Genomic DNA, 27,340 nt, shown 5'->3' with positions numbered 1-27,340 from the left:
AGTTCAAGAATCCGGACTTCTACAAGTTTCAACCACACAAGGTATGCTTTATGCTGATCCTAAGCTTCTCAGGATCAATGTTTTCCAGGCAACTGACACAGCATCCCTGTTATTTTAAGCATGTCCCTACTACCATGGAAAGAATGTTGGAGAGAAGAATGAAAGACTGTACCATAAGGATCTTGCTACTAGCACACAGTTTATCCTCTTCTGAGTAGTTTTAAAGATGTTTGAAACAAGCTGGTCCGCAAGACAAGAATTGGGGAATATCTCTAAAAAATAAATGTTATTTTGTCTGTTATTAGGAATTTCAAATTGGAATCACTAGACTTTTTTTTTTTTTTTTTTTTTTTTTTTTTTTTTTTTTTGTTCAGCAAATCATGGTTAGGTCAAGAATATGAACAGGTTATTAAAAAGGAAAAAAAAATACCAGCAGGCAGGTTCATTGGAAGAGCCTAAGACAAACTATTAGACATGAGACGTAAATTTATTCTCCAGTTCAGATGTATCTTACTAGCACAAGTTACTGAGTGTAAGAATAATTTACTGATGAGAGTACTATTCTATTTTCCCTGTTATGCTTTATAAAAGATGCACCCCTATTTTATTCTGACATGAATTTTCTTCAGAAGTTCTTGACAGCCTTATAGGTTACTTTTCCCTTGCAGTGACCTAAATAAAGGATTTGACAAATAACAAAACCAATTAGCATAGACATGTAATTGTCCATTTGGATTAATTTCTCTGTAGCTCAATTTATTTGCTGCTGGCTTTATTCGAAACAAATAGTGAGTGTGGTTTTATAGAGAAGTCAATACTAAACACAGCTGAAAACAAATGGTAAAAAAAAAAAAAAGACATTGAAGAGACAACTAATTGTTTGAAAAATCACATTTGACAGAATAGTTGAAGAGGTGATGTTGTAAACTCAGGTCTCAGTTTGGTAAACATTTTGCATCAATGTCAAGTCATATCATTTCCTTACATGGAGTTATACAGAACTGGGACCTTACCTTGTACCTTACAAGGCCAGTAATAGGTATATAATATAATAGGTATATAATATAACATATATATTATATAACATATATATTGTATAATATAGTTTTTAAATATAACATATAATATTCTAATAATATATATATATAATATAATTTTTCTTTGTGGGAAAGTGATTTTTTTGAATGATGCCTGTATGAAGAAGCTAAAGATAAATGGTTTAAACTCAAATCAGTACAAACAAAAATGGTTTAAACTCAAAATCAGTACAAACTTATCCATTAAAATGGTTTCTGTCAGCTGCCCCTCAGGAAAAATGCACTGCCAGAGAGTAGAGGAACCCCATTTAGTACAGTGTTGTCTGAAGTTTATATTCATAATTTAATGAGGGAAATAAATATATAATAATAATATTAGAGCTGAAATGTTAGTTCTATTAGATGGGATACTTAAGTGTCCAGGTGCAGGCAAAAACATACACGCTGAGTTTTGTCTCTTTTTCTTAAATTCAATTGAGAAACAGCTCACACTGTAACAATAGCAGACTTCATATTTAGAAAAAAATGCAATTCCAATTTAGTTTATAATGATGTTTTAGAAGAAGCTCCTGTTATTAGCCACGTCAGTCTGATTGCTTTTCTGACTGCAGTTTTCAATTAGGCATAATCTGTTCTATTCATGTGTGAAACAAGGGGAGGAAGGTGAAGAGTTTTTTGTTAGCAAATCAAGAATTTTAATAAGCACTTAAAAGAAAGCAGTATATTATAGCTGTATGAAAGTTATTTTCTAGATTTAAATAAATGTAACTACCTTGATTAAAGGTGCACTTTCTGAAATGCTGTCCATCCCCAAATGCTTGAGAGTTCTATTTTTGTTAGATTTTTGCTATCTTACCATATGACTGCTTTAAAACTAAGAACTATTTGTCCTCACTTATACTTTAATAATGGACTTGAACATTTAATACAGCATAAACTGTCTAAAGATACTGAGTCTTATTTTTCAGAAGGATGTTTTCCTACTTTTGAACAATTCAGTTAATTTAATGGGCTATAAAATAAAAATATATTTGATTATTTTTTTTTTAAAAAAGTTGCATTTCATTTCAGTTGTTTTCATAGCGTCTGTCCCTTCCCCTTATCTCTCTTGTGCTTTGATAGAATAATGGGAAGACTGGAATCTGGGAAAGTAAGGGGAAGACCTACCTCTTTTGTTCTGAATCCCCAGTTGTGCATAGGTCTCCCTATAAAGGAGCAAGTATATATGTATTTTATGTGTGTTTTTAATTTTATTATTTATTTTGTTTGTTTGTTTACAATGTATTTTGTATTTCCTTTCATGGACTTGAATCAGGTAGGTGTACTCTGCCTGACTCTCCAGGCTTCGTGATCTGTATGGCATTCTGCTCTTGGGAGGAGTAGGTAGAGGAAAACCATAGAGGGGGGTTCTACCAAAACAATGATTTGATTATTGCGATTTATTGCTTATAGAGTACAGTTTTTATGTTCTCTACTAGATCAGAAATAACTACAGTGACACAAGCTGTAACGTTTCTTCTAATTTACTGCACAAGAGCAGCTCCTCTTCTGTTTTTGTAAAAGTCGTTGTAACCTTCCAGATGTGCTCTGCTAGAACATTAGGTAAAACCTGAAAGGGTCCATCACAATGTGGGAACACAGAACAGAATCTCTATGGTATGCTAGTTAAAATAGAAGGAAGGACAAATTGATAAGACTAGATAACATTAAAAAAATAATAATAAAACATCATACTATATGGAGAGGGGACTTTCAGTTCAGCAAAACCACATCTATTAATTACTGGCTGAATTAATTAAATGTTCTTTTTGCTTGTTACTAAGCACTGTGCCTTGCCAGCATAAGCTTTTGGAGCTTCTTGCATCATGGTATTTGATAAATTAGTAATACTGGCAGGCTTCAACTTCATTCCTTTTTGGTATTTCAGGTACCTTCTTACTTTCTCTTGTTTCCTGACCTATGTAGCCTTATGTAATATTTTTAACCTTTTGTTAGCCATGAGTGACCTTGTGTACTGTAGTTATATTTTGACATGAACTGCACATTGGAATGCCAGTTAACAGCTGCTTTTCTGCACTGATAACTAATTAGCACTTTCTGGACCAGGCAGCAGCAGATACTCTCTGCAGGTTCCTGGCAGGGATCATGTATTGATGTCAGTTTGCCTTGAACCTTCAATGTTGTTCCAACTCTTATCAACTATTCCTAGTTTCGAAGGCATTTTCACTCCTCTTATTTAGACAGGTTCTAGTTCCTCATTGGGATGCTGCCATTAAGTTTCCCTTAGCGGCTCCACAGCCTCTCTGAACTCTTGGTCCACCATTCCAGCAATTTCATCTTCCTGTCTTAGACTTTAGGCAATTGGTGCGGTTTTCTAGCTTATCCTTGACACTTGCAGTTGGTCTTTAATCTGTTCCTACATCTCACTTTTTAAAATCCAAACCCTGTATTTAAGTAGAAGAGTAGGATTAACGTGCACAGCAGGTAATTGATTGTTCAGCTCTGTAACTGGCAAATATGGCCACTTAAAAGTGAATGCATGATCATAAATTAGGCATTCAGTTTTGATTCCATAGGTCAATTTCATGAAAATAAACAGTTCAAGTGGAAAAAAAAAAAGTGTTTAACTTATGCTATTAACAGTATCTTAAGAATAGGTGGAAAGATGCCACAGCTGCACTCTGGAATTGCTTAGCTTTTAGGTTAAATTAATTTCAAAACTTTCGTCAGTTTGAGTAACATTTAGTGATAAAACTTCTGTCTTTGCTTGTAACGCACTTTCAGGGAACATTGATACCACTTTTTTTTTTTTTTTTTTTTAAAAAAAAAAGATCAGAATTTTGCTTTATGAAGAATGATCTTCTCATTCGGTATACTATTTATTCAGAATTTTGATTGCTTATGTGAGAAAGAGGGATACTAATCATGCTGCTGTGGTTTCAGGAGTAGGAATTAAATAATTAATCTCTTGTTTTAGCCTTTCTGTTACTTTCCATGGATGGCAGGTATTGTATTGTCCAAATACAAATACCTGCCAATAGATTGTTTTGTTTTGTTTTGTTTGTTTCTGCAGAACAGTAATTTGTATGCCTTGCTGCCAATAGTGCTGATGGCCAACACACTTACTTTTCATAATCAAAAACCCTAGTAATTAGACATTCTTTAATGAATGATAACTGCTGTTGGCCTAAAAAAAATAATTTTCTGAGTAGGTTACCAGAGGTATCCAATCTTAATGTAGCTGATTTGACTGTCATGTAAAATGGGTTCAAAATTACTAAAACATGTTGCAAATTAACATGTTCAACTGGCATCAACAAGTTTTGCTGTACAAAGGTGTTTTTTTTTTTTTTTCCTAACAACTGTCACAAATTATGGTTTGCTCATGTCTCTATATATTTGTCATGATCCTAAGTCATACTCTACAAAAGACTGAATTAGTTCAGTCTCGCCCTAAAAGGCACATGTATAATCTTGGAGTCAGAAGACTTGAGTAGTAGAGATAAATAAATCTTGGTCGCTTTTTTTACAATATGTTTGATTTGCGAATGAAATTCTGAAAAGCAAAAGCTGTACAGTTACAGACTGCAGAGATTTGTCTTCCTCAACTACCTCATTATAGTTCTGTTTGGCTGACTTGAAAATACTATTTACAACATGTTTTCTTGGCCAGGAAATCTTAAAAATCAATCAAAAGTTGTTTTTTGGAAAAAAAAAAAAAAGTTAAAATGCTGAAGTGAGTTTGTGTCCATATTTTTGAACTGCTGTACTCAGAAGTTATTATTTCTTCCCACTATATAAATGAAAAATGGAATGTGTTTGATGAATGAATTTAGTAAACATTGATATGCTTCAGTGAGTAGAATAGCTTTTTTTTTTTTTTTTTTTTTGGATTTATAAAAAGGAATTGAAAGAATATATTGTTTATTTTTTGTGTGTACAGGCAGAATCTATTCTAAGGAACTTGGTTTTGATCTAACAATAAGTTGCATTGAATAGCCAGTTCCAACTACTTTATCATGGGCAGGAATTGGATTCCAGCTAATTCATTTTTTGACAAGTTTTTATTATTATTTTTTTAATTCTGAAGCTCTGTGGTAGCTTGCTTCTACCAGAAAAACAAAAACAAATAATAATAATAATAATATAATAATAATAATAATAAACATGATTTTGCAAGATTTGTGTAAATGACAAAAAATGATCTTAAGGTGCTTACAATTGTAAGTTTCATACAGTGGTTAATAACTAGTTAACTACTTGTTTTTAGGTTTTATACAGTTCTGTGTACTTTCACTGAAACAAATGATTAGGAAAAATGTAGTCAACTTACTAAAGGATTTAGATTAGATTTTTTTAAAGAATGCATCTGTCTTCTCTTTAGAAGATGTCTAAAACTCTGAATAAGGGAAAATTCTGAATTCTGTACTTTGCCTGTGGAATGTAATTTTAATTCTTCCCTCAACTCTGGACCAAAAGGCTGTGTTTTTAGAACCTTAATACTTGAAGGAAATCCAACACTGTTTGTGAAATGTTCCTGTGCTCAACTTTTGCATTATAAAATCTGCAGTGATTGTCTTGAACAGCTGAACAGAGTCTAGAATTATTTTTTTAGATGCTGTAAGGGATCTCATATTGGTGCGAGTAAACAAAATGGAGTTTTCTAAAACTTCCTGGGAATTTAAAAATTCAAAATGTATTTGGACAATACAAAATATACCTGTATATTCCTTGTCTAATATTTCCATAGTGGAATCATACATTAGAATTTGTATAGTTCATTACATCTGTGTAGACATAACTAGTTTCATGAATAAACTTCTGTTTCATGCCTCAAAACCTCTGAAATATCAATATAGAGACAGTATTTTTTACCTTGCCACCTTGGTGGCAAAGGCACTTTGGATGTTATTTAATACTGTGTTGAATAAGCATGTTTCAAACCCTATTTATTTTGCACATGATACTGTATGAACTACAAAGGAATTTGTAGCTTCAGAATCCAAAGCTTTACTGTGTTTGACCACTGTTGGGTTCAGATCTGCAACTACGCCTTTAGGTCATTTATTGTTCTGTAAAGGTCTATATTACCTTTCTCTTTTTACCTCCTTTCCACTGCCTCCCCACCACCAAAAAAAAACACGTTATGAAATCTGTAGTAACCTGATCTGGCTTTTGGAAACCAGAGATTTAAATGGTAGAAGTACAGTCCATCATTTAAAACAAAACAAACAACAACAACAACAAAAAAAAAACAAAACACCTCAGATCCTTTTTGCTACAACTTCGAACAATTGCATAAAATTTTGTAAAGGAGAAAATCTGAAAATAATTGGGATTATATAAGATAACCTGTTAGAGTTTTGTAATTGTGCTGTTAATCTGAAGCTTACATCTGTGAGTGAGTATTCATGTTTTTGCATATATTGAAAATGTTAACAGTATGAAAATGAAAGATGAGTTGATACAGTCTTAAAAATATAGGATAAAGAGGTTTTAGAGAGATGTCAGGCTGAGTATTGAGGAAAATTAAATGTTATGATTAAATGTGACATTTGAATATATTTAGATGATAGAATCATTAAGACAGTGAAATAACCTTCATTCTGGTCTTTTATAGTACTATTCACTAGCACTATAATTATGATTGTGGTATTTCTGCAGATTATATTAATTTCAACTGGAGGAAAAAATATATTTTATTCCCTCTTACGTTTTGGAAATATTTTCTGTAAGCCATGTCGTTAATATTCTGTGTCTACTGTAGAGATGCTTTTGAGAGTCACTGCCTTTTTTGCTCAGACAAGCTGCTTTTGTTTCTAAAGGTTTAGCAAAACATTACATGTCAGGACTACAACATGCTTTATAAAACCTATATTTTTTTTATTGATGAAGTTGTCCGTAATAGAGAATGTATTTTAAGTCCATCATACATATTTTTAGGAGCATAATTCCTTAAAGTATTACGAAAGGATAGATATATTTTGCTGTGTAAACAGTTTATATTTAAGTCAAGTTATGATCATTAGTTTATAGAAATAATTTCCTTTGAATTTAAAGCAACATCACCGAAAATATAAATACTTTGGTTAACTAAAACAAAAACAAATTAATGTAAAAAATAGTCACGTTTTAAAGATTTGAGCAGTTTGATCAAATTTGAAATGCATAATTGAGCTCCCTGTAAAATCTCTTTCTCAAATAACTTTATAAGGAAACAATACCAGAAATAGTAAAGGAGATGGTCAGCTGCCTGCAGGATTGTGAAAGATATTGAAGAGAAATAGTGAATTTTCATCTGAGAGATCTCAAAATATTTGATCTGAGTCCATAAAATTAGTGAATAAAGCATGTGACAGTTTAAAGTAAAACTAATTAATAACTGTGAAGAAGGATTAAAAGGAATAGGATATTACTAGTCAGCAATTGTAAGGAAACGGGGCAATATTAGTGTACATTCTGTCCACTATTTGCATCTTAATTATTTTGGGGTTCTCACAATAAAAAACAATTTGAGATAGTATAGAATCAGAGCTGAAAGTTAAGGAAAGTAGCAGCTGCTTAATTGCCATGTTACAGAAGGTGTTTTGATAGAGAAAGTGCATTAGGGAAGCAAAATAGTACAATGTAACATTCTTAACCACTCTAACAGTAAAATAATATAATTAAGGATGTCAAAGCTATAAAATATCAGAAATAAGACTAACGTTATCTTGTATTGCATCTCAACCCTTGCATTTATGTGTAGTCTGTGTATTTCAGTATGTAGTGTTTCCATAAAAACTCTTTTCCCATCATTTAATAGGATGGACAAAGTTCAAAGAGTAAATGCTAATTAATATGTATATATATTTCTTTTCATCAGTGTGTGCATGACCTCATTCTTCATTCATTACTAAGTATTAAACCAGGCTCATGCTCTGAAGACAGAATTCTTATTTTGCTCTATTTTTTTTTTTTTTTTCCCTAATGGTAACCATGAAGTTACCTGAAAGGCTTCACAATCTTTTATTTATTTGCATACTATCATGAAAGGTGATATCCCCATTTTCATTCTTACTCTCACAGTAAGTGACAAAGTAGGGGTCGTATGATTTTAAGGCTAAATATTCCACTTGAGTGAATATTTATAGATGATTATCATTATGTAAGCTCTATTCAAGCATAGCTCCTTGGCTTCAAGTGCAGAAAGCTTTGAGCATTTCTGTACATTAGATCCCATAGCCCAATTCAACTCTCCCTTGTGTTGTTCCTTGAAATATACCAGTGTTAGTGTCAGACATCCCAAATGTTTTCCCCTGCAGATTAATTAAGGTACTTTTGTCAGTTTCTTCTGCTGCATTGCAGAAATAAAAGAACCAAAAGTAACAAAAAATTCAATATTTGCTGCAACCCAGAAACTGTTTTTAAACTGATTTTGTGGTAACTACGGTAACCTGGTCTTCCAAGAAGCTGCATTTATATTTATCAGTTTTCAGGATGTAGTTTTCTGTGTGTTTATTTTTATATGCTTTTTTCAAATTAGTATCTAGAAGTACACCAATGAAGAAGAGGCTTAAGTTTTCTCAGTGCTTGATGTAGGTGGTATGACATACGTAAATCAGTCATAGATGAGTCATTTGACTTGGAAGAAATTAAGCCACATTGGTAAAGAAACAGTCACTGAACTACTTAATGCACCTTGATGTTTGTTTTGAAGTTTTGCTTTGATGTATATTCAGGCCTGTGGGAAATGTTGCCAGCTTATGCTAATAGTAGCTTTTCCTGTAACTTGTATCACACATTGAATCACCGAGTTATTTAGGGAGGGAGATTTTCTTGTCCAACCTCATGCTCAGAGCAGGTCCAAGTAGATCCAACTATGCAGGTCTTGACCTATCAAGATTAAAATATCTCTGAGGACTGAAATTCCACAATCTTCCAGTATTTGACTGCTGTCGTGGTAATTTTTCTTCCTTACAGCTAATCACAATTTCCTGTTTGCATTTTGCATACAGATGTACAATCTGTAGTCCCTTGTCTTAGATTTGTCGGCCCCTCAGAAGAGTCCGGCTTGTTTTCCACCAACATTTGTAAATTACACGTGTTGGTACAGGAAAGGTTCTGATGTGCTGGAGAAGTCACTGGGGGCTGCCAGCATAGTTAGGGGTAGGACTGTATGCTGAATGAGGAGAGGTCGAGGGACCAGGATTTTGTTCAGGCTGGAGAAAGGACAGCTTGGATTCCAGCTGCCATCTTTCTTTCTAAAGGTGTTCAGAGAGAAGATGGAACTGCGCTTTCCTTAAGGATGTGCAAGGGCAAGAGGCAACGGTCACCGGCTATAACAAGGAGAGCCTTAACTGGACATAATGAGAAGATTCTTTGCCATGAGAGTGAATGGTTGTAGCCACTGTCCCTGAAGACTTGCAGTACTCAGCCAGACGCAGCTTGAAGGAGCCTGGGCCAAGGTGGAAGGTAATTCTGCGTTAAGCAGCTCTGGACTAGAAGACTACCAGGAGTCCCTACCAACTTCATTCTCTTTATGATACTTCGTTAAAACATTTCTCAGGCTAAAATTCCCCCCATTGTGATTGCTTATTATCTTTACTATCTGTTGTCTTCTTCAGTGTACCCCTGGTGGAGAACTGTATGAAAATTGTGTGACAAACCTTTTTATATGATGAAAAGTACTGCTATCCTTTCATGCACAACAGCAAGGTACTGTAGACTTTTTCCTTTATTGCTTTGTTGTGCTTTTTATTAACTATGCTTCTTGCTTTTTTTTTTTTCTTCTCTTTATGGTAAATGTGATGTACTTAGAAGGGAACAAAATAATCATTCAGTGGTAGGCAAGGTCATTGGAAAGGTGAGAACAGTGCATCGCTAAAATCATAGCACAGAACAGTCAGGCTTGTAACTGACTTGCATTGAATTACCAGAATATTGGTCTGGCAAGCTCAGGCATTTCTGTGTTTGTGTGTTTTGAGAGGCTACTAGTAGCAGACTACTACTGCTATGAGAGTGACTGCTTCAGGAATACGGTAACTTTTGGGAAAGGCAGGAGATATGATAGCAGCACTTTAGGAACAGAAAATGTAGAAAGTATCCCTGCAACTAGTGTGCATCTGAAAGGAAATTAAGGCTTTGTATTTAATATAATCTAATTTTAATGAATTTTGCTTAAAAGAGTGTATGTCATATATTACCTGGAAAATAAAAGCTTAAATGTATGCATTTTGTGGTTTTATAATACAGGAATTACATGTTTAACATTGTATTTAACGTTCAAATAACTTCGGGTTTTGTATGTGTAGTATTTAAGTTGAAGTGATGCGCTGGGTGGATGAGGGAAAGGCTGTGGATGTGGTCTACCTTGACTTCAGCAAGGCTTTTGACACCGTTTCCCACAGCATTCTCCTCAAGAAACTGGCTGCTCTTGGCTTGGACTGGCGCACGCTTCGTTGGGTTAGAAACTGGCTGGATAGCCGGGCCCAGAGAGTCGTGGTAAATGGAGTCAAATCCAGTTGGAGGCCGGTCACTAGTGGCGTTCCCCAGGGCTCGGTGCTGGGGCCGGTCCTCTTCAATATCTTCATTGATGATCTGGATGAGGGCATTGAGTGCACCCTCAGTAAGTTTGCAGATGACACCAAGTTAGGTACATGTGTCGATCTGCTCGAGGGTAGGAAGGCTCTGCAGGAGGATCTGGAGAGGCTGGACCAATGGGCCGAGGTCAACTGCTTGAAGTTCAACAAGGCCAAGTGCCGGGTCCTGCACCTGGGGCGCAATAACCCCAAGCAGAGCTACAGGCTGGGAGATGAGTGGTTGGAGAGCTGCCAGGCAGAGAAGGACCTGGGAGTGATGGTTGATAGTCGGCTGAATATGAGCCAGCAGTGTGCTCAGGTGGCCAAGAAGGCCAACAGCATCCTGGCCTGTATAAGAAACAGTGTGGCCAGCAGGGCTAGGGAGGTGATCGTCCCCCTGTACTCAGCTCTGGTGAGGCCGCACCTCGAGTACTGTGTTCAGTTTTGGGCCCCTCGCTACACGAAGGACATGGAGGTGCTCGAGCGAGTCCAGAGAAGGGCTACGAAGCTGGTGAGGGGCCTGGAGAACAAGTCTTACGAGGAGCGGCTGAGGGAGCTGGGCTTATTCAGCCTGGAGAAAAGGAGGCTCAGGGGCGACCTTATCGCTCTCTACAGGTACCTGAAGGGAGGCTGTAGAGAGGTGGGGGTTGGTCTGTTCTCCCACGTGCCTGGTGACAGGATGAGGGGGAATGGGCTTAAGTTGCGCCAGGGGAGTTTTAGGTTGGATGTTAGGAAGAACGTCTTTACCGAAAGGGTTGTTAGACATTGGAACGGGCTGCCCAGGGAAGTGGTGGAGTCACCATCCCTGGAGGTCTTTAAAAGACGTTTAGATGTAGAGCTTAGGGATATGGTTTAGTGGGGACTGTTAGTGTTAGGTCAGAGGTTGGACTTGATGATCTTGAGGTCTCTTCCGACCTAGAAATTCTGTGATTCTGTGATACTATTTGTGGGCATTAAAGTTGCTTGTGTCCGCTAAATGCTTGGACTGCTGTTAAAATCAGTCAGTTCTGGAGACAAAACTGTTTTGGATTTGGCATGACTGTGCCATTCCAGAATTTTTCTTTCCCACACATACTCTTGCAATTTCTCATGCTCAAGCATGGTTCCCTCACCACACCTTCATAGACATTTCCTGCACTCTAGTTTTTTAGATCACAGGTGGGTTTACTGGTGATCTTTTAGTCTTTATTTTCAACAATGTGTTGTTTATTCTTTATAGCATGTTGTTATAATGATTACTGTACATATGTGAGATACAATGAAAATCTTATCCACTAAGTCTGTATAAAGTTTAATTTGCTACAAGTGGTTTGGACATTTTCTGAGGAGGCTGAAGTGTTAAAAGATTTATTTATTTTTTCTGTTATTGTCTGAGATTTTTTAAGGAGAGTTTAATGACTAGATACTAAAATCCTGAAGATCTAGTTGGTCTTGCTGGAAAATAGTGCATGAGTTTTGTAAACTCGGAAGATAAACAACCACGTTTTACATGGCAGTGTGAAAGAAAGTAGAAATTGTGAGTTAATAACTTTCATTGTATGAGCAGTATTTCTACTTAATTGCAATTTGTGTATTTTTTAAGCTATATAATAAATCAAGAGCATGGTGATGTATTTGGAAGTCAAACACAAATGGTAATCTAAATAGTAATAGTAATCTAAATCCAAATTTATCCCCACTCAATTTGTATCAGGTCTCAAAAATACTTGTCTAGTTTTTTGTCTTTTAAATTTATACCTCCATGTACTGAGGTAAAAGCCTTCACAAATTCACCACTGATTTCTGGTATTGATTCCTTCTCGTATGGAAATACTGTTTTTGTTAATGTTATTTTTACCCCTTTTTAAAATTCAGGTTTAAGGCAGTAAGTTAGTCTTGTCACGGTATTTTGTGCCTATCAAATTCATAGCCTATTTAGTTGCTTTCCTGTTAGAGATTACACATCTGACAGGGCTTTGCTCTGACTGCTTGATGTTTTGTTTGTGATTGTGGCCCTATTCATTATATAAGATTATTTCATGGTTCGTAGTTGCTGAGTGTTGTGTATATTGTCCATTTTGCAGTCTGGAGAAGTAGTTTTTATTTATTTATTTATTTATTTATTTATTTATTTATTTATTTTAGCTTGATAAAAACTTCAGATCAATCTCTGGGGGAAAAAATATGCATTATGTTGAAGCATAGCTTTCTTACAGCTGTTACAGGTTTCTTTTCTTTAGTGTTTCTGCTGTCCATGTGTACATGAAGGCTGCAGCTTCAATGTGTTCCCCCTCTCTCCCTCCCCCTGGTGTAGTGCTTCTCATTAGTAAAAGGCAGAAATAAGTTCATGAAGTAGTGAAAAAAAAAATAATAATAATAAAAAAAGCAGAGTAGACAAATTCTAATTCATTTGTAGTTACAATACCATCCATAGCTTTTTTTTCTTATTCCAAAGTTAGAAATGCTATTTAGTTTTACGTGAAACATTGCAGAAATGTGTGTGTATATATTTTAATTCAGAATTTGCAATTATACATAATTACTACAGGTAATACTACTGAAGGAACTTTGCTTGTGATTCGTGAGACCTCTTCTAAGATCTCAAAACTGGAACTAATGAGAAATGCTACATTAAGGTAACATAAATGAAATAAGCAGTCATGCTTGAGTTGGAAGTTTTTGTGACTGTTTAAATACATTACATAATTTACTATAACCTTGAAAAGAAATAAAGTGCAATATAAATGCAAAATATGCAAGAAAAAGAAATTAGTAATATTACTGAGATATAGCGATATTGCTTCCCATTTAATTAGAATGACAAAGAAAGCAAAATATTAACGTAGCTTTCTACAAGGAAAAAATACAAACAAAAAAACATTATTTGGAGCTAACTTCACTTCTCTCAAATAATCAGTATTCAAGAAATAACTGAATTTTTAAAAGTCAGCCTTTTACAGTCAAGTTATTGAAAGCCAGATAAAATATACGGAATTTAATTATATATTAGTATTTATATCTAACATAGAAAATACCTGCAGATAACAATACAGTATTGTACTACAGGTAATCATTTGTTATACATTTTCTGAAGTGTAGACAATTTTTCTTCCCCTAGTGAAATAAAATAAACTTTGAAATGTATGAATGTCATGTTACAGCTGTCAACTGCAATACAAAGCATGTGACCTGTTCTTGTGAGGGCAACACTGTATTGTATTACTGGGTTATAAAACCATAGTTGTTTCTACACTAATTTCTCTTAATGTTTTGAATGGTGGGGACAATAATCCTACTGCAATGTATTTTTCTTTGTGTTCTCTGAGATCGAGAAATAGTTGTGTTTCTAGATAAGGGCTAACCAATACTTCTGTCCATCTTTTTGTGATTGGTTGAGACTTTTAAAACCTGTATTATTCCTTTGTGAACTTACGATGACAAGACAGGGCTTTGGTCACAGAAATAACACTGACTTACTAAATGTCAGGATTTAGAGCAGGAACAGACTATGAGCGAGAAAATCATTCTTAATTAGTTAGAAAGTCTAAAATATTACAGAGAATCCAGTCTGAAGGAGATTTGGTGTGGTATTCCTGACTGGACTTTAGCTCAAAAGAGACATAAGTATATTGTATTTGTCAGGAAGAGGGTTATTGAACAGAATTTATAGGAGCTTTAAGCAACCGATATTTATGATTATAGCAGTGATTAGAGCAGCACTTTTCTTTGTTCTTACATTATATTTCAAATATTTCTGAAACTCATTGATATTTTTCTTCCAGGCTCTTTGCTGCATTTCAGGTCAATCCTAAGAGTTTATCTTCTGATATTTTACTTACAAGTCCTTCAGTGTAATGGACACACCTGCTGATCCCTGTTAGTTAACCACTTGCATTTCTGTTATTCTTGTTTTTTAAATCTATGGCTCAGCATTAGTAATCTGAGGTTCAAAAGGCTCCAAGGAAAAATATGTAAACATATCTTAATACCTCCTTTCATGCTAATATCTTCTTTCAAGAAGGTAAAAAGAAGATAAAAGGAAGATGTGGCTTTTCCACTCGATAAAATTGAACTTAAAAAAAAAAAAAAAGTTTAATAACTGCTAGTGAGACAAAGGTTTGGGGCTATAAGGAAGTAAAGTATTTCAAAAGTGGAGACATTTCCTGAAAAACATCTTTTTGTACTCATTTTTGTGGAAGACAAAAAATTGCAAAGGATGTTAAATTAATTCTCTCCATCCTTTTTAATACAAAATTTTACTCAGAGTAATAAAATGACACAGCTTGACAACTGATGCATTTCAAAAGAAGTTTTAGATCTAAATGCTAAAGAAAAGTTTGAATGGACACAAGAAGTGTGTGTGTAGGTATCTGTGTGTTTAAATTTTTGAGAATTTTTTGGCCTTCTTTGGAAGGTCAAGGGTGTGAGGGAGAGAGAGTGAGATAAATGTAGTGGGCTAATTAATGTGGTCAGGATTTGGAATATTACTGTCTCACAGATTAATTCACACATGCTATTTTACAATATTCAAGGGAAATGATTGATTTGGATCATGACAGTGGCAAAACACTTGGGTTTATAATTTCTAAACCATTGGTGATTGTTTGTCAATCTGCGCTTCGTACAGTGGGTCATGCCTTATGTCTTGGACACTAGTTCTAGTTTACCTTTAAAATTTCTCTTAAGTGACTGACATTTTTATTTCCAAATACATGTGACTTTTAGCAAGCATCTGGTAACATAAAGGCTAGTAAATCTGCATATTTACATAAAGAAGGTAACATTCTTTGAAATACAGACCTAGAATTTAGGCTAGAATTTATTTAGCTAATTTTAAATGTCTAAAATGCAGACATGTAGACTTGAGCTAGCAGTCTCCACACTTTAATTCGGTAAAGAGAAACAGGAAATTCTATGTCATGGTTCATCTGACCTGTAACGTTTTATGATTGTATTTGAAGTCTTAAGTTTAATATTGAAGTAGTGGACAATAATTTTCTTTTATCAGCAAGATGTTACAGGTTGGCTGATGAGTTTGTACACATTACTGTAGCTGATGTTGTGTGATTTTTGTTTTGGTTTGGTTTTGTCTAAAAAAGTGGAGTGGGAAGGGACACAGTTTCTGTTTTCTACTTTGTTTTAATTAGAATGCCCAGTACCATTTTCTCCAAATTGACTATTGCTGAGATTGAAAAAGTTACCCAGATCAGTCATAAAAGACCTCCCAAGTAATAATAGAATGAGAAAAGATTAAGCACAACCTTGACTTCATTGCTCAACACTTCATCTTTCTGCTTAGCAAAACATGAACTGAATAGAAGAGCAAAGATACTGCAGTAATTTAGAAATAGAGCATTGGTTGAATTCTTTGCCAGATATGCCAAACCTTTAACTGTGATTGATATTACATCCTTTTGTGCATTATCTGCCAGTTGGAATGAAGTCTGGCATCCAAAAAGTGGTGGTTTTGACATTAATGCAGCTTCAGAGAAATTAGATTTTCTGTAAAGCTTTAGCAGCACTGAAGATAAATACCAAGTGTAATAAGCAGTGTAATGATCTTTGAATCTGCAGCTTCATCCTATCCAGTATCCCATAAGGCTAATGTAATTTCAGAGGAAAAGGTACTAAGATGTATCACTTATCTTTCTCTTCCATGCCTATGCTATCAACTCAGATGTAATACATTAACATTTGAATTGGGAAAAAAAAAAAAGAAAAAGTCAATCAGGAAATAGAGGAATATGCTTGAAGGCAGAAAGAAAAGAAAGAGAAACACAAGCAAGTTGATGTAGAGTGCTGTTACAAATTCTGACACACATTTAATATATTAAAGCCTCTGCTTTGAAGTATAAATAAAAAGCACATATTCTGTCACTGATGTTATCATACTCATTTTGATAGCCTTTTATTTATGCACTACTAATGTGAAGACTTTTCTGTAAAGTAATTGTGGAATTTTGAGTTAATCAAGATATTTCAATACAAAATGTAAAAGAAGAAAAGCTTTGATGGCTTTAGAAGCTGTGAATAGATTATAGCAGGTATGAATTAATTTAAATGTAAATTTTTATTATGACAGAAATGAGTTGAAGGTACCATCAGTTCTTCTCATTCTCTTTATTCTACCAACTTTACTGGCCTTGTTTAGGTTTTTTAAAGGAAATCTGTGCAAACTCCAACCAGCTAAAATATAATTAACAAAAATTGTCTCAGTATTTTATATTTTCAGATAGCATGCGGTTGGAACAGGAATGAATAGCTCAGGTTAAAAAAAAAAATCTTTAATACCCCATTTAGGCTTTTGTCTAAAGTAACTGAAAGTCTGATACGAATATGGAGAAATAACTATTTTCTCTACCATATCTCAGTTGTTGAGTCAGTTGTTGAGACAGTTGTTGTGTTTTCACAGTTAATGTTACTCACATCCAGTCTTCTACTTACTTAGTGATTTTTTTTTTTTAATTTATTTTTCCCAAGTGGCCAAAAAAAGCTAAAATCCTTATTTCTGGCCCTAGCAGTAGAAGCTAGAGCAGCATAATCTCACTACATTTTTTTTATTATTATTATTTCTTAAGTATTTCTTATAGATTCCTGTTCTCAATTGTGTTCTGAAATGTTTGAACTTTCAGTCTGAAAGTAAGCACTAGGTGAGTCAAACCCAGAAAGTAGTCTTGTTCATAGTTGCAAAATCATAAAATCCTTAAGGTTTCTTCAGCATAACTTCTAACTTAAATGCATAACTTCATACTAGTGCTCAAACAGGTGAATTTTAGGAAAATACTGGCTTAAATTTGGGCTTTGCATGTTCTGTCCACCTCTATTGTAAAGCTTATTTTCTACAGAACTAATTTGGAGAAAATACACTAAAAATATTGAATATCTGAGCTATTTGCTTCTGATTGAATTAAAATGTATTGATAAAAGAACTCTTAAAAACTTCAATTTCACAATTTATAACGTATCACAAAGAAGAAGGCTAACTGAAGTCACTCCATTCTGCTAATGAGTTTTTTTAGTTCTATTTTAATGTGAAGCTGAGAAAAAACACAAGCATTGGACTTAAAAACTTGAAAGGAAGTGAAGTATTTTATGCCATTTATTATTTTTTTTTTTTTTTTAGATAATGGAAGCATGACTGAGCATTTGTATCGTGGTTTGGTCCAAGCCACTTCAGCAGCCTCTGTATATTCCAGTTGTTACTCCTCTGGTGAAATGGGAGTTCCACCATAAGTGTTTTTCTTTTGTAATTAGATATTTTCTTTATGTAATTAGATATACTGAATTAAATACTTTCTTTATGTAATTAGATATACTGAAGCCTAATTTAATTATATAATAAACATTTTTCTTTATTATTTAGAGAGTTTGGAAGCTAAAGACAGACCAAAGAGGTATAGATCACTATGGAGAGTAAGTGAGCATTTAATTAAGTCTGATTGCTTTGATGTATGTAAAATGCAGTCAGTGATATCTTAAGTTAGATTGTGTTTTCATAGTAATTTCAATGTAGAAAATCTATAAATTGGAGGATAGGAGATCAATGTTCAACTACAATGATTTCTGTTGTCTTTGGGTCAGGCTACCTAAATCTTGGATATCAATAGATTTACACCACTTGTAGTTTTGAGTGTCTGAAAGCTGTCTTTGGATGTAGGGCTCCATAAACTCTGCATAAACTTAAACCTGTATGGAAATCTTAGGAACTTTGCAGTTATGATGATTAATGAACTGCAAGAATATTGTCTGGAGAGAGTCAGAAAAGACCTTTATTTAGCTTAACACAATCCATGTCTTGAGATGGAAGTTTATTACTTTTTAGGTACTGTTCTAGCTGTTGAAGACTACTGAACTTAACTAACTCAGTAACTAATTGTTGCAGAGTGGGGCTGTTAATTTCTGAAGTTATAGACAAAATTACACTGAATTGTGCATTGAAATCTGTGAAACTATTCAACTTTTTGAAGAGAGAATTTTCAGAAATAAAAATGGGTTACTGAAGCTTTTTCATCCATGAGTCCAGAACATTATATGCATATGGAGTTCATCATTTTACTTTCTTCAGGTTCATACAGATGCACTCATGTAAATGATGGAAATATAACAAAATTAATGCTCCACTGAAGTTGCTTCCAACTTACAGTATTTTTGTGTACTTCTAGATTGAAAAGAAGATATTTACTTATTATGTTTGTGTACTATTTATGAACTATTTGGATTAAAAGGATCCTTTAGTGCATATTGGAATGGTTGAGACCCATAGAATTTCTTGGGAATGTGTCAATATAAATAAATCACTTTTAAGGAAAACTTATGGAAGTTAATGACAGTTGAATTGTCCTACCTTAAGGAACATTATCTGCCCTGAAAGTCTGTGTGCCTGCCCTGCCCTGCAGGAGGATTACATGTATGGAAAACGGAGGGAAATACCGCTAAAGTATAGTTCTATAATTAACAGAATCCTGTACTGGTTTTGAATATCTATAATTGTATATATATGTATCTGCACAAACACACAGGTGCAAAAATGCATACACATGCACACAAATATATATGTGTGCATATATATAGTTGCAAAGATTTCTTCATTTTTAACATTGCATTTCCTGCTACTTTGATGTCATTCACAGGTCCCAGTTTCAAGGTAATGCATTTTAGAAATGTTGGAGGTTATTTTATTTAATAAAACATAATGCCGAACCTGAAGGAGAACGACTTTGGTCTTGGATAATACTTCTTAAATAGCAAGTAGGCAGGTCTAGCTTAAGTGTCTTGGAAGGCAGAGCATTCTATCTGGTATGATAATTGTTTTGTCTTTGTCTAAGAACTGATAGAGTTTTATCCAGTGTTTTAAAACATAGCTTTTCCTTCAAATTAATGTCTTAATAAATGCATTTGCAAATCAACTTGGAAATAAAGTATTATTTACACGAGCCATATACTAGCTTTATTGTTTAAAAACAGTTTGTTCCTAGTGATTAATTTTCAAATTCATTGTTTTTAGAAGCAGTTAATCATTTATTTCTTAACACAGTATTTTTGTACTATTTGTTAAATGGATTAGGCTTTAGCTTGGGAAGCACGGAACTTTTGAAAATGCAGCAGAAGCAAGATTTTAAGCTGCATTTTTCAACATCATTATCCAAAGTGCTGTTGTGCAAGAGTTTTCTACTGATTTTTGTGGGTGTACTATATAGATAAACTATTGTTTAATTTGTTGATGACTGGGGGAATTAAAAGAAGTGTTTCAATCTATCGTATCCATTCCTGAAGTTTGACCACGTAAATTGACTTCAGTCAGTATAATTCAGGCAAAGACATGATCATCACAATTGTCATGTAGACAATAATGATGATTTAGGCAATATTTCTTTTATTGGTTTATTTGGTCTATTATAATGTAAGATAGAAGATTCAATGTCTCCCTTTCTGCTCTTTTGCTGGACAGTGATGCATTTTGTTGGGTACTGATCATGCCCAGGCACTGTTTTCTTTTAAATTGTGTGTTGCATTGTTAGATTTTGCAGTTGTTCATTTTAATTACTTGGGACATTTTGAAGTGTGGGGGATTGTTACTAGTAATAGTTACTAATAGGTAGGAATCCTTGAATATCCCTGTATTACAGAGGCTGTGTCTTTGTTTCCATGTTGGTGTTCTGAAAATGGATAAGATACTGTGATTCAGATCTGAGGGCCAGCAAACAAGGTAGTCTTCCTGCTGTTCAGTTAGATTTGTTTGTTGGCTGGAACATAAACCACAGCTCTATAGCAAGACCATCTTTTTGAATTTCCAGTAATATTCAGAGGTTGTTGGACCTTTCTTAATTTATTGTAGTTGAAACTCAATGCACAACTTTTGGTAGCAGGGGGCTGCAGGGGTGGCCTGTGTGACCAGAGCTCAGCAGCTGCCCCATGTCAGATCAGAGCGAACTCCAGCCAACTGCAGCCCCCATTCCTTGTTCCCCTGTGCTGCTCGGGGGAAGGACATGGAACAGGATAGATGGAGAGAAAGGTGTTTTTAGTTTGCTTTGAGCTTCTCACTGTTCTAGGCTGTTAGTAGTAAGCAAAAAATTACATTAATCTCCCTATGCTGAGTCTATTTTGCCTGTGACAGTAATTGGTGCGTGATCTCCCTGTCCTTATCACAACCCTCGATCACTTTCTCATTGTACTCATATTTTTCCACTTCTTCCTTTAAGAAAGAGGAATGAGAGAGCGGTTCTGGTGGAGCTTAGCTGCCCATCAGGGTAAACCCACCACACTTCACTTTTATTTTGTTGACTTGCTCTTTTGTCCTTTTAATGACATGAATTTGTCTAAAATACTAGTCATCTTCCAATTTTTGCTTAACCCAAAGCTTTAAATCTGTTTCCACATTTATTGTATATAAGTTCTGATCTCCTTAGAAGTATAACAAAAATAACTATTGACTGTTTTCAAGTCTCTATAAGAACCCAAGGTAAGTAATATTTTCTTTATTTTCATTTTTCTCCAATAATTAATATCACAGTATGTTTTGTCTCATTAATTTGTACTTTGTTTTGATTTTCTTGGTGTTCTCACACTATATGAGAACAATGAATGGTGAGAGAAAAAAAATGAAGTTTTAGATGTTGATTCTTATTGGAGTGCTTGTGTATGAAGGATTACTTGAGTATATTCTGATGCCGTAGTAAATATGAGTCACAAGCAATAGAGTAATTTCTGCAGTTGAACCCAGTGCTAGTGCTCTTAGAGATTTCATTAGTTCTAATTATAGCTAATTTATTTAAATTCCCATGAAAATAACTTAACAGGCTGGAAACCATTATATTGTATTTAGTTAATTACTTTTTAGTAAAAATGAGCAACCAGAACACAGAAGAATAGCAAATGAATACATCAGTCACTGAGACTTTTGAAAATCATTAGTGAAATCTTGGCTTGACTTGTCCACTTATGAATTAGTTATTATAGCATATTTTGGAGCCATGTCTATGAAAGTGAGCTTGTACAGCAATCAAGGTTATCTGGGTTTAGTAAAACCATACTGATTGGTGTGCCCAGGGAGATGTGGGATTAGATTCTGCAGAGTTCTATTAATCCTTATTTTAGCAAAGGTATCCTTACAGTGCTATCTGTCACAACAACCGTGCTGACAGATATGCCTTTTTCCGGAAAATTAATGTAAAACATTTATTTTTTCAGCAGCAGTGCTGTTCTAGAGAAAGGTTAATAGCCTCATCAGTGTAACAATTCCTTGATTAGGAGGGAGGAGTTGTTTCATTTTTGTTTAAAGAAGGGGAAAAAAAAGCCAAAAAGAATTGTAGTGACTTTTTCATACTGTGAAAGATACCTTTCTGGACAGTTTTGAAATTATTATTGAAAAGACCTTTCAACCTTTTTACAGAGTCTAAAGAATAGTTAGCTACTTTTATTTTTTTTGTCAGTTTTAAATCTAATGTTCTTCAACATAGTTAACTTCTGTTTGTTTGTTGCAGTTTGTTGGATGAAATAGCTAGAATGTATTGTTATCACTGATTCTGTGTGCTTGTCACATAAATGGATCTTGAACCTAAGACTGAGAAAAGGTTATTTACAAGATGATAGGCAGACTTTGTCAGGAAAACATAAATAAAATCTACAGAAATGACTGTAGACCTCTGCACATTTTCTCCTGTAAATCTGTTTTCAGAACAAAACTCAAAAACAGGTGCAAAACGGTTCAGAATTTTTTCAGCTACACTTAGTCAAAAGCAGAGGTTTCAATCTACAAAGTATTAGCTCTGTAAAGATCATCTTGGTGTGCCCTTTTTCCTTTTGTTGAGGTGACCCATGACTCTAATGACAGCAGGATTTTTTTCTTAGAGCCCCTGCACAGTATTCCAAAGAACATGGCTCTGATTCTCTTTTCTTTATACAGAGATGGGGAGAAAATACTTGAAAAGATGACCAAGAAACATGCAAATATAACCAAGGTTTTTAAGAACCAGGAAAGAAAGAAAAAAGACTGAAGTTCCTTGGAAAAAAAAAACTAATTTACAGGGCATACCTCATGTCTTTAGGGTACAGAAAGTTCACACAGAATGGGTGGGCTACTTTCTAATTGAGAGAATGAAATTATTTGAAGTCAAACTGGCAAATCATGAGTTAAACTACCTGATAATGTAGCTAAAATTACAATAAATTTTTTTCTGAGCAGAGACTGAATAGATGGTGAGAAGTAGGACTCTAATTTATGCTCTGCATTTCGAATGCAAGACATTTTATTAAGTATAGTACACTTGTGCAGATGAGAAAAGGAAGGTAGGAATTGCATCTAAATTATTACAGTCAGGTTCTATTGAATTCTGCCTGTCTGTGAATAGGCACTAATATTTTTCAGCTTATTAAATAAGAAACTATGTTAGTTAAGTTAGTTGACTTTACAATCCTTAAGAAAAAATATGGGAATTCTACACTGGGACAGCAGTTGAACACCATGACTTTTTTTAATGTCAAGTGCTGTATCAGGGACCAAATACTTTGAAAATGGCTGCAATATCCAGCAGTAAACTGCTCAGACAGACATTTCTTTTTATCACTGTTGCTTCATAATATTCAAAAGTTGGAAAGTTAACAGTGAGATATCTGGTTTTGTAATCTTTCATTGCAGAAGAATGGAAGGTTGTTTTTTGGCATGTTTGATAGTAGTGTGTCCTGAAATAATTTAGTAGAAAGTTAGAAGTGTACACTTGACTCTTGTTTTTTTCTTTCCTTTTATTTTTTTCCCCGTCACTGACCTGCTGTGTTAAAATGGAGGATTCTTTGATAAACGCTGAGTGATTGCTTTTAAAAATCTTCTCATTTTCTTCAACATCATGTGCTAGTATTAATTCATTTACATAAATTAGTGAGAGGGTTTTAATTAGCTGTTAGAGATGAATGGTCACAAGGCCAAGCGATGTCATCTTTATAAATATGAGTTAAGCTTTTTGTTGAAAAAAGAGTATTTTTCACTCTTATTTCAAAGATTACATTTCATAGATTAAAGGAAAAGTAGGTAGAGTGCTTTTAGGACTTATACAATTCCCTTTCTCCACTTCGTTCTGCTAGTAGAGGTTGATGTGCTTGCTGTCTCTGAAACCTGGATGATTTTGTCTGTGTATGTACGTATGATTTTTTTATTTTCCTGAAGAGAGGTTAAGAATGCCTGTTTTCTAAGTTATTTGTAGTCTGAGTTCAGGGCTATTTTTTCTAAGGTTTGGATCCTATTTTAGTGCAGGCAGGAATCACTCATCTCTTTTGAGCAAAAGCTTTAACCACAATTCTCCTAAAACAAAGGACTTGACCCTTGCTTTGATTTTTACATCACAGGATAATGTTCCTAGCTACCGAGGAGAGTTTTAAAAAGTGGCTCCAGGATGGAGCAAGGACTCTTCCACCAGTCTAGCTGAAGACAATTTAAGCAAAGCGGTGGGAGGTGAGGAATCACTTCAGTGTTTTCCTATCAATTACTGAGATTTTTTTTTTTTTTTTAACAGGAGCAAAACAGCCTTTTTATTTTCAATAAATAAATAAAAACATTTCAGTGTTGAGTATATGCCCACTGTACATGTTTTTGGAGACCCAACAGCACGGGACATCCATTCCATGTGCTTTTTAACAAGTGCTGTTATTAAATAGTCTTTTGTGTCCATAACAATGTGCTCTCATGCATATTGCAAGTATGGAAGGAAAAACCTGCAGTGACATATGATACTTTGAATGTGTCTTGTAGTAGCATATTTACCCAGCAACATATTCCATAGAGATATCTGTATATAGGACAATTGTTGAAATTTATTGACCAGCTACGACTGTGGCATAGGACTACAGCAGGCACCAGTTACCCTAAAAAGTATCTGATGTTGTTTTTGCAAGGATTCTGGGGAGAAAAGAGAGGCGAATAAAATAGTGACTACTATGTTAGATATAAGAAATGGCCTATGAGAATCCAAGTCCTAACTAAAGGACTAAGGGTGCCTGCTCTTTGAGTGGTTTTAGCTAATTTTTATTTTTAATTTTCGTCAGATGTTAGCCATTCCAGTAATCAATAGTTCAGATGTCGTATCTTACTGCTTACAATGCTGGTCCATCTGCCGTCTCCTTTTGCTGATTTGATATCTAAAGATAAAAGTGCTGACTGTTTCGTTGCTTTTCTTACTGCTAAGATTTGTGTGTCATAGGCTGTTAGCAGGTGTTCTTCTGGGGTGACAAATGTAGTCTCTTCATGCTTCCTACTTGTGCCATCATTCCTTTGTGTTGTTTTCAATCACAGAGAGGCGGAACATCGTTTTCATGAGCTTAGGCATTTCTCCAGGTCCCAGATTGATTTCATCTTGCCTGTCTTGTCATGTTTCTGAAAGTCCCCAGTGGTGGTGGTGTCAATTTTTAACACTGCAGGCTTTTTTTTTTTCTTTTTTTTCTCTCTTTTTTTTTTTTTTTAGCTTTATGTTGGAAAAATGTCAGTAGGTCAAAACCAGGTACTTCACTGATGCTCTTCTGTAATGTCAAGCACTAAATACAATTCATTCTTATTCTGCCATCTCCTTTCCAGAGACATTTATTATCTGACACAATTCTGTAATATGTTTTAGACAGTAGCTGAAAGATCAGCTGTACAAACCTATACTGTAGACATGAATGTCAATATGTTATAATATCTGGTCTTAAGCTAATTAAGACTTCTTAGAGGTACATATGCTTACTGTGGAGCAGATGACCCCTGAAGGATTTCATTTACCAGGTGGTCAGCATTTTTACTGGATTTATGAAATCTTCACAGTTTCATCCTGTATGGAAAATGTCTTGATCCTAGCGTTCAGCTGGTCTGCCACACAAATATTTGTAGAAGATTGAGTTAAGCACCGCTCTATTTTAGACGAAAAAACTGACCTGATGACATAGAGCACTTTTTAAAAGGAGTTACATGAAACAATTTGCAGAAACCAGAAAAATTGCTTGCAGCATCTAATCCCATGCCCTAACTATATTCTCAGCATTCTACTTTTATTTTCTTTTTTCTCAAAACAATGATGTTTCATCTATAGAACACTGATGGGCTCAATGAGGGCTGAACATGAGGACTCACAATGATAAAGGTATAAATCTTTTTGATATCTTCAGTTAGTATGCATCTCCAGAATCCATGGGATTTGGGGTCTGCAAGTCATAACACAAGGAAAATGTAATTTTAGGTTACAGTCATCTCAGAAATGCTTATGTTATTTAATTTAAGAGTTTTCAGATAAATAATCAATGCTCTTTTCCAGGTGAGGATTTCATTACCTATGCCTTTTTTTCTCTTGCAGATTTTAAGCTGGGATTTAGAGAAATAAAAGTTACCTATGATAGTGGGCTTTTTGAATTTGAGGAGTTAATCAGAAACCCAATAATCTTCAACAAATATGTGGCCATCCTAGCTTTTTTAGTGTTTTAATCCATTGATTAAACCTCTAGTCTCTCAAACGATAGATCACTTTAGAATATTACTGTGTTCTCTGGTGGAATAAAGACCTCGATCCCTGATAAGAGTTCAGAATACAAGTAAAGAATAAGTTGTTTTAACTACGTTTCAAAGAGCGGTGACTTAGGTATGGAATTAATTCTTCAAAGGCTGTTTACGTTCAGTTGTAACATTTGTTTCCTGATGGTTAATATAAAATATTAGAGATTTTTACTTAAATAAATTGGTAAGATTTTGACATAATCTGAGTGTCCAAGGTTGCTGATTAGTCTGTGCAGTACTCAAGATTCTTCCTTTCAAAAAGAGACCAGAGTTGCTTTCAGCTTTTGTACTAAAAAAGTACTCAAAGTCATCCACCACTGTGCTATATAGCCTGTTTTAGTTTTAACCTCTGCTTTCTTGTTTTGTTCATAAAAAGGCTTTAAAGGGTATTATGATCTTAGCGAAGTCAGAGTAAGAGCTCCCACACCACCTAGCCACAGTACTGGCAGTGCTGATGGGAGGGCAGTGGCTTGTTTAATCCATGGTCCTATTCTGAAAAGCAAACTTTGGAAGCAGGATACATGTGTTGTGTAAGTATTGGGGAGGCAGAAAAGGCAAAAAATAATAATGCTTATGTCATATAAAGGAGAGTATATAACTAAAAGTAACCTGTTTGTCACAAAATGAAGGGGTTGTCTTGCTTCCTTGATCTTTGCAAAATGTCAGTCTTCCTGCAAGATGAAACTGGGGCTTGTAGTACCACCTGTTCATATGTAAAAGTTCATAACTTTTGTCAGACATTTCACAGTGGTTATAAGAGACATTGGAAGACTTTTTTTTTTTTTTTTTGACTTTTTTTTTGTGTTTTTTGTTTTGTTTGTTTATGGAGAGTCTGATTTTATACAGTCATAAAGCAGATTTCCTGTGCCTGGAAAAAGAAAGCAGAATATGTTAAGAAAGCTGTCAACACTTCTGTCTTCATTGGATTCCATTGTAAATTGTAATTTTTTTTTTTTAGTATCTATAATGAAAATATGGATTGTTAATGTGAACCTTGAAGGCCAAATTTTGTTCTCTATTCCGATGAGTTACAAGTGCAATGGAGGTGCTGGAGTGTTGCCTGCTTACATTAGAGATGAAATTTGGCCCAGAATATGATGGAAGATAATTTTGAATCATTTTGATCATTTACCGAACAGCTGGTACTTAGCTTTCTCTGATTAAAATACAAACAGCAAGATTTGGTCTTTACCAAAGTCAACTGCAGTATATCTTACTCTAGTATGATTCAGAGCGGAAAGTGGTAATACCAAATG

General features: G+C 34.5%; 1 protein-coding gene across 10 annotated transcripts in view; it reads left to right on the top strand.

Annotated features, from left to right (window-relative positions):
- The window catches only part of SGCZ (sarcoglycan zeta), a 447,021-nt gene that overhangs the window by 158,153 nt on the left and 261,528 nt on the right, over positions 1-27,340 (top strand). For 2 of the 10 annotated variants that reach the window (XM_035323851.1, XM_035323857.1), the window contains one exon: positions 25,627-25,677. The exons of 6 other annotated variants lie outside the window; for them this stretch is intronic. In XM_035323851.1, the coding sequence (XP_035179742.1) occupies positions 25,669-25,677 (9 nt within the window). In that variant the 5' untranslated portion in view covers positions 25,627-25,668. Of the gene's footprint in view, positions 1-10,511; positions 10,518-17,943; positions 17,990-25,626; positions 25,678-27,340 lie in introns of those variants that run through there. 2 more of the 10 variants (XM_035323858.1, XM_035323853.1) reach the window with 2 other exon arrangements.

This window comes from Oxyura jamaicensis, chromosome 4, assembly GCF_011077185.1.
Source record: "Oxyura jamaicensis isolate SHBP4307 breed ruddy duck chromosome 4, BPBGC_Ojam_1.0, whole genome shotgun sequence".
Classification (NCBI taxonomy): domain Eukaryota; kingdom Metazoa; phylum Chordata; class Aves; order Anseriformes; family Anatidae; genus Oxyura; species Oxyura jamaicensis.
Note: the sequence above shows the minus strand (reverse complement) of the source record. Positions and strands in the feature narration are given on the sequence as shown.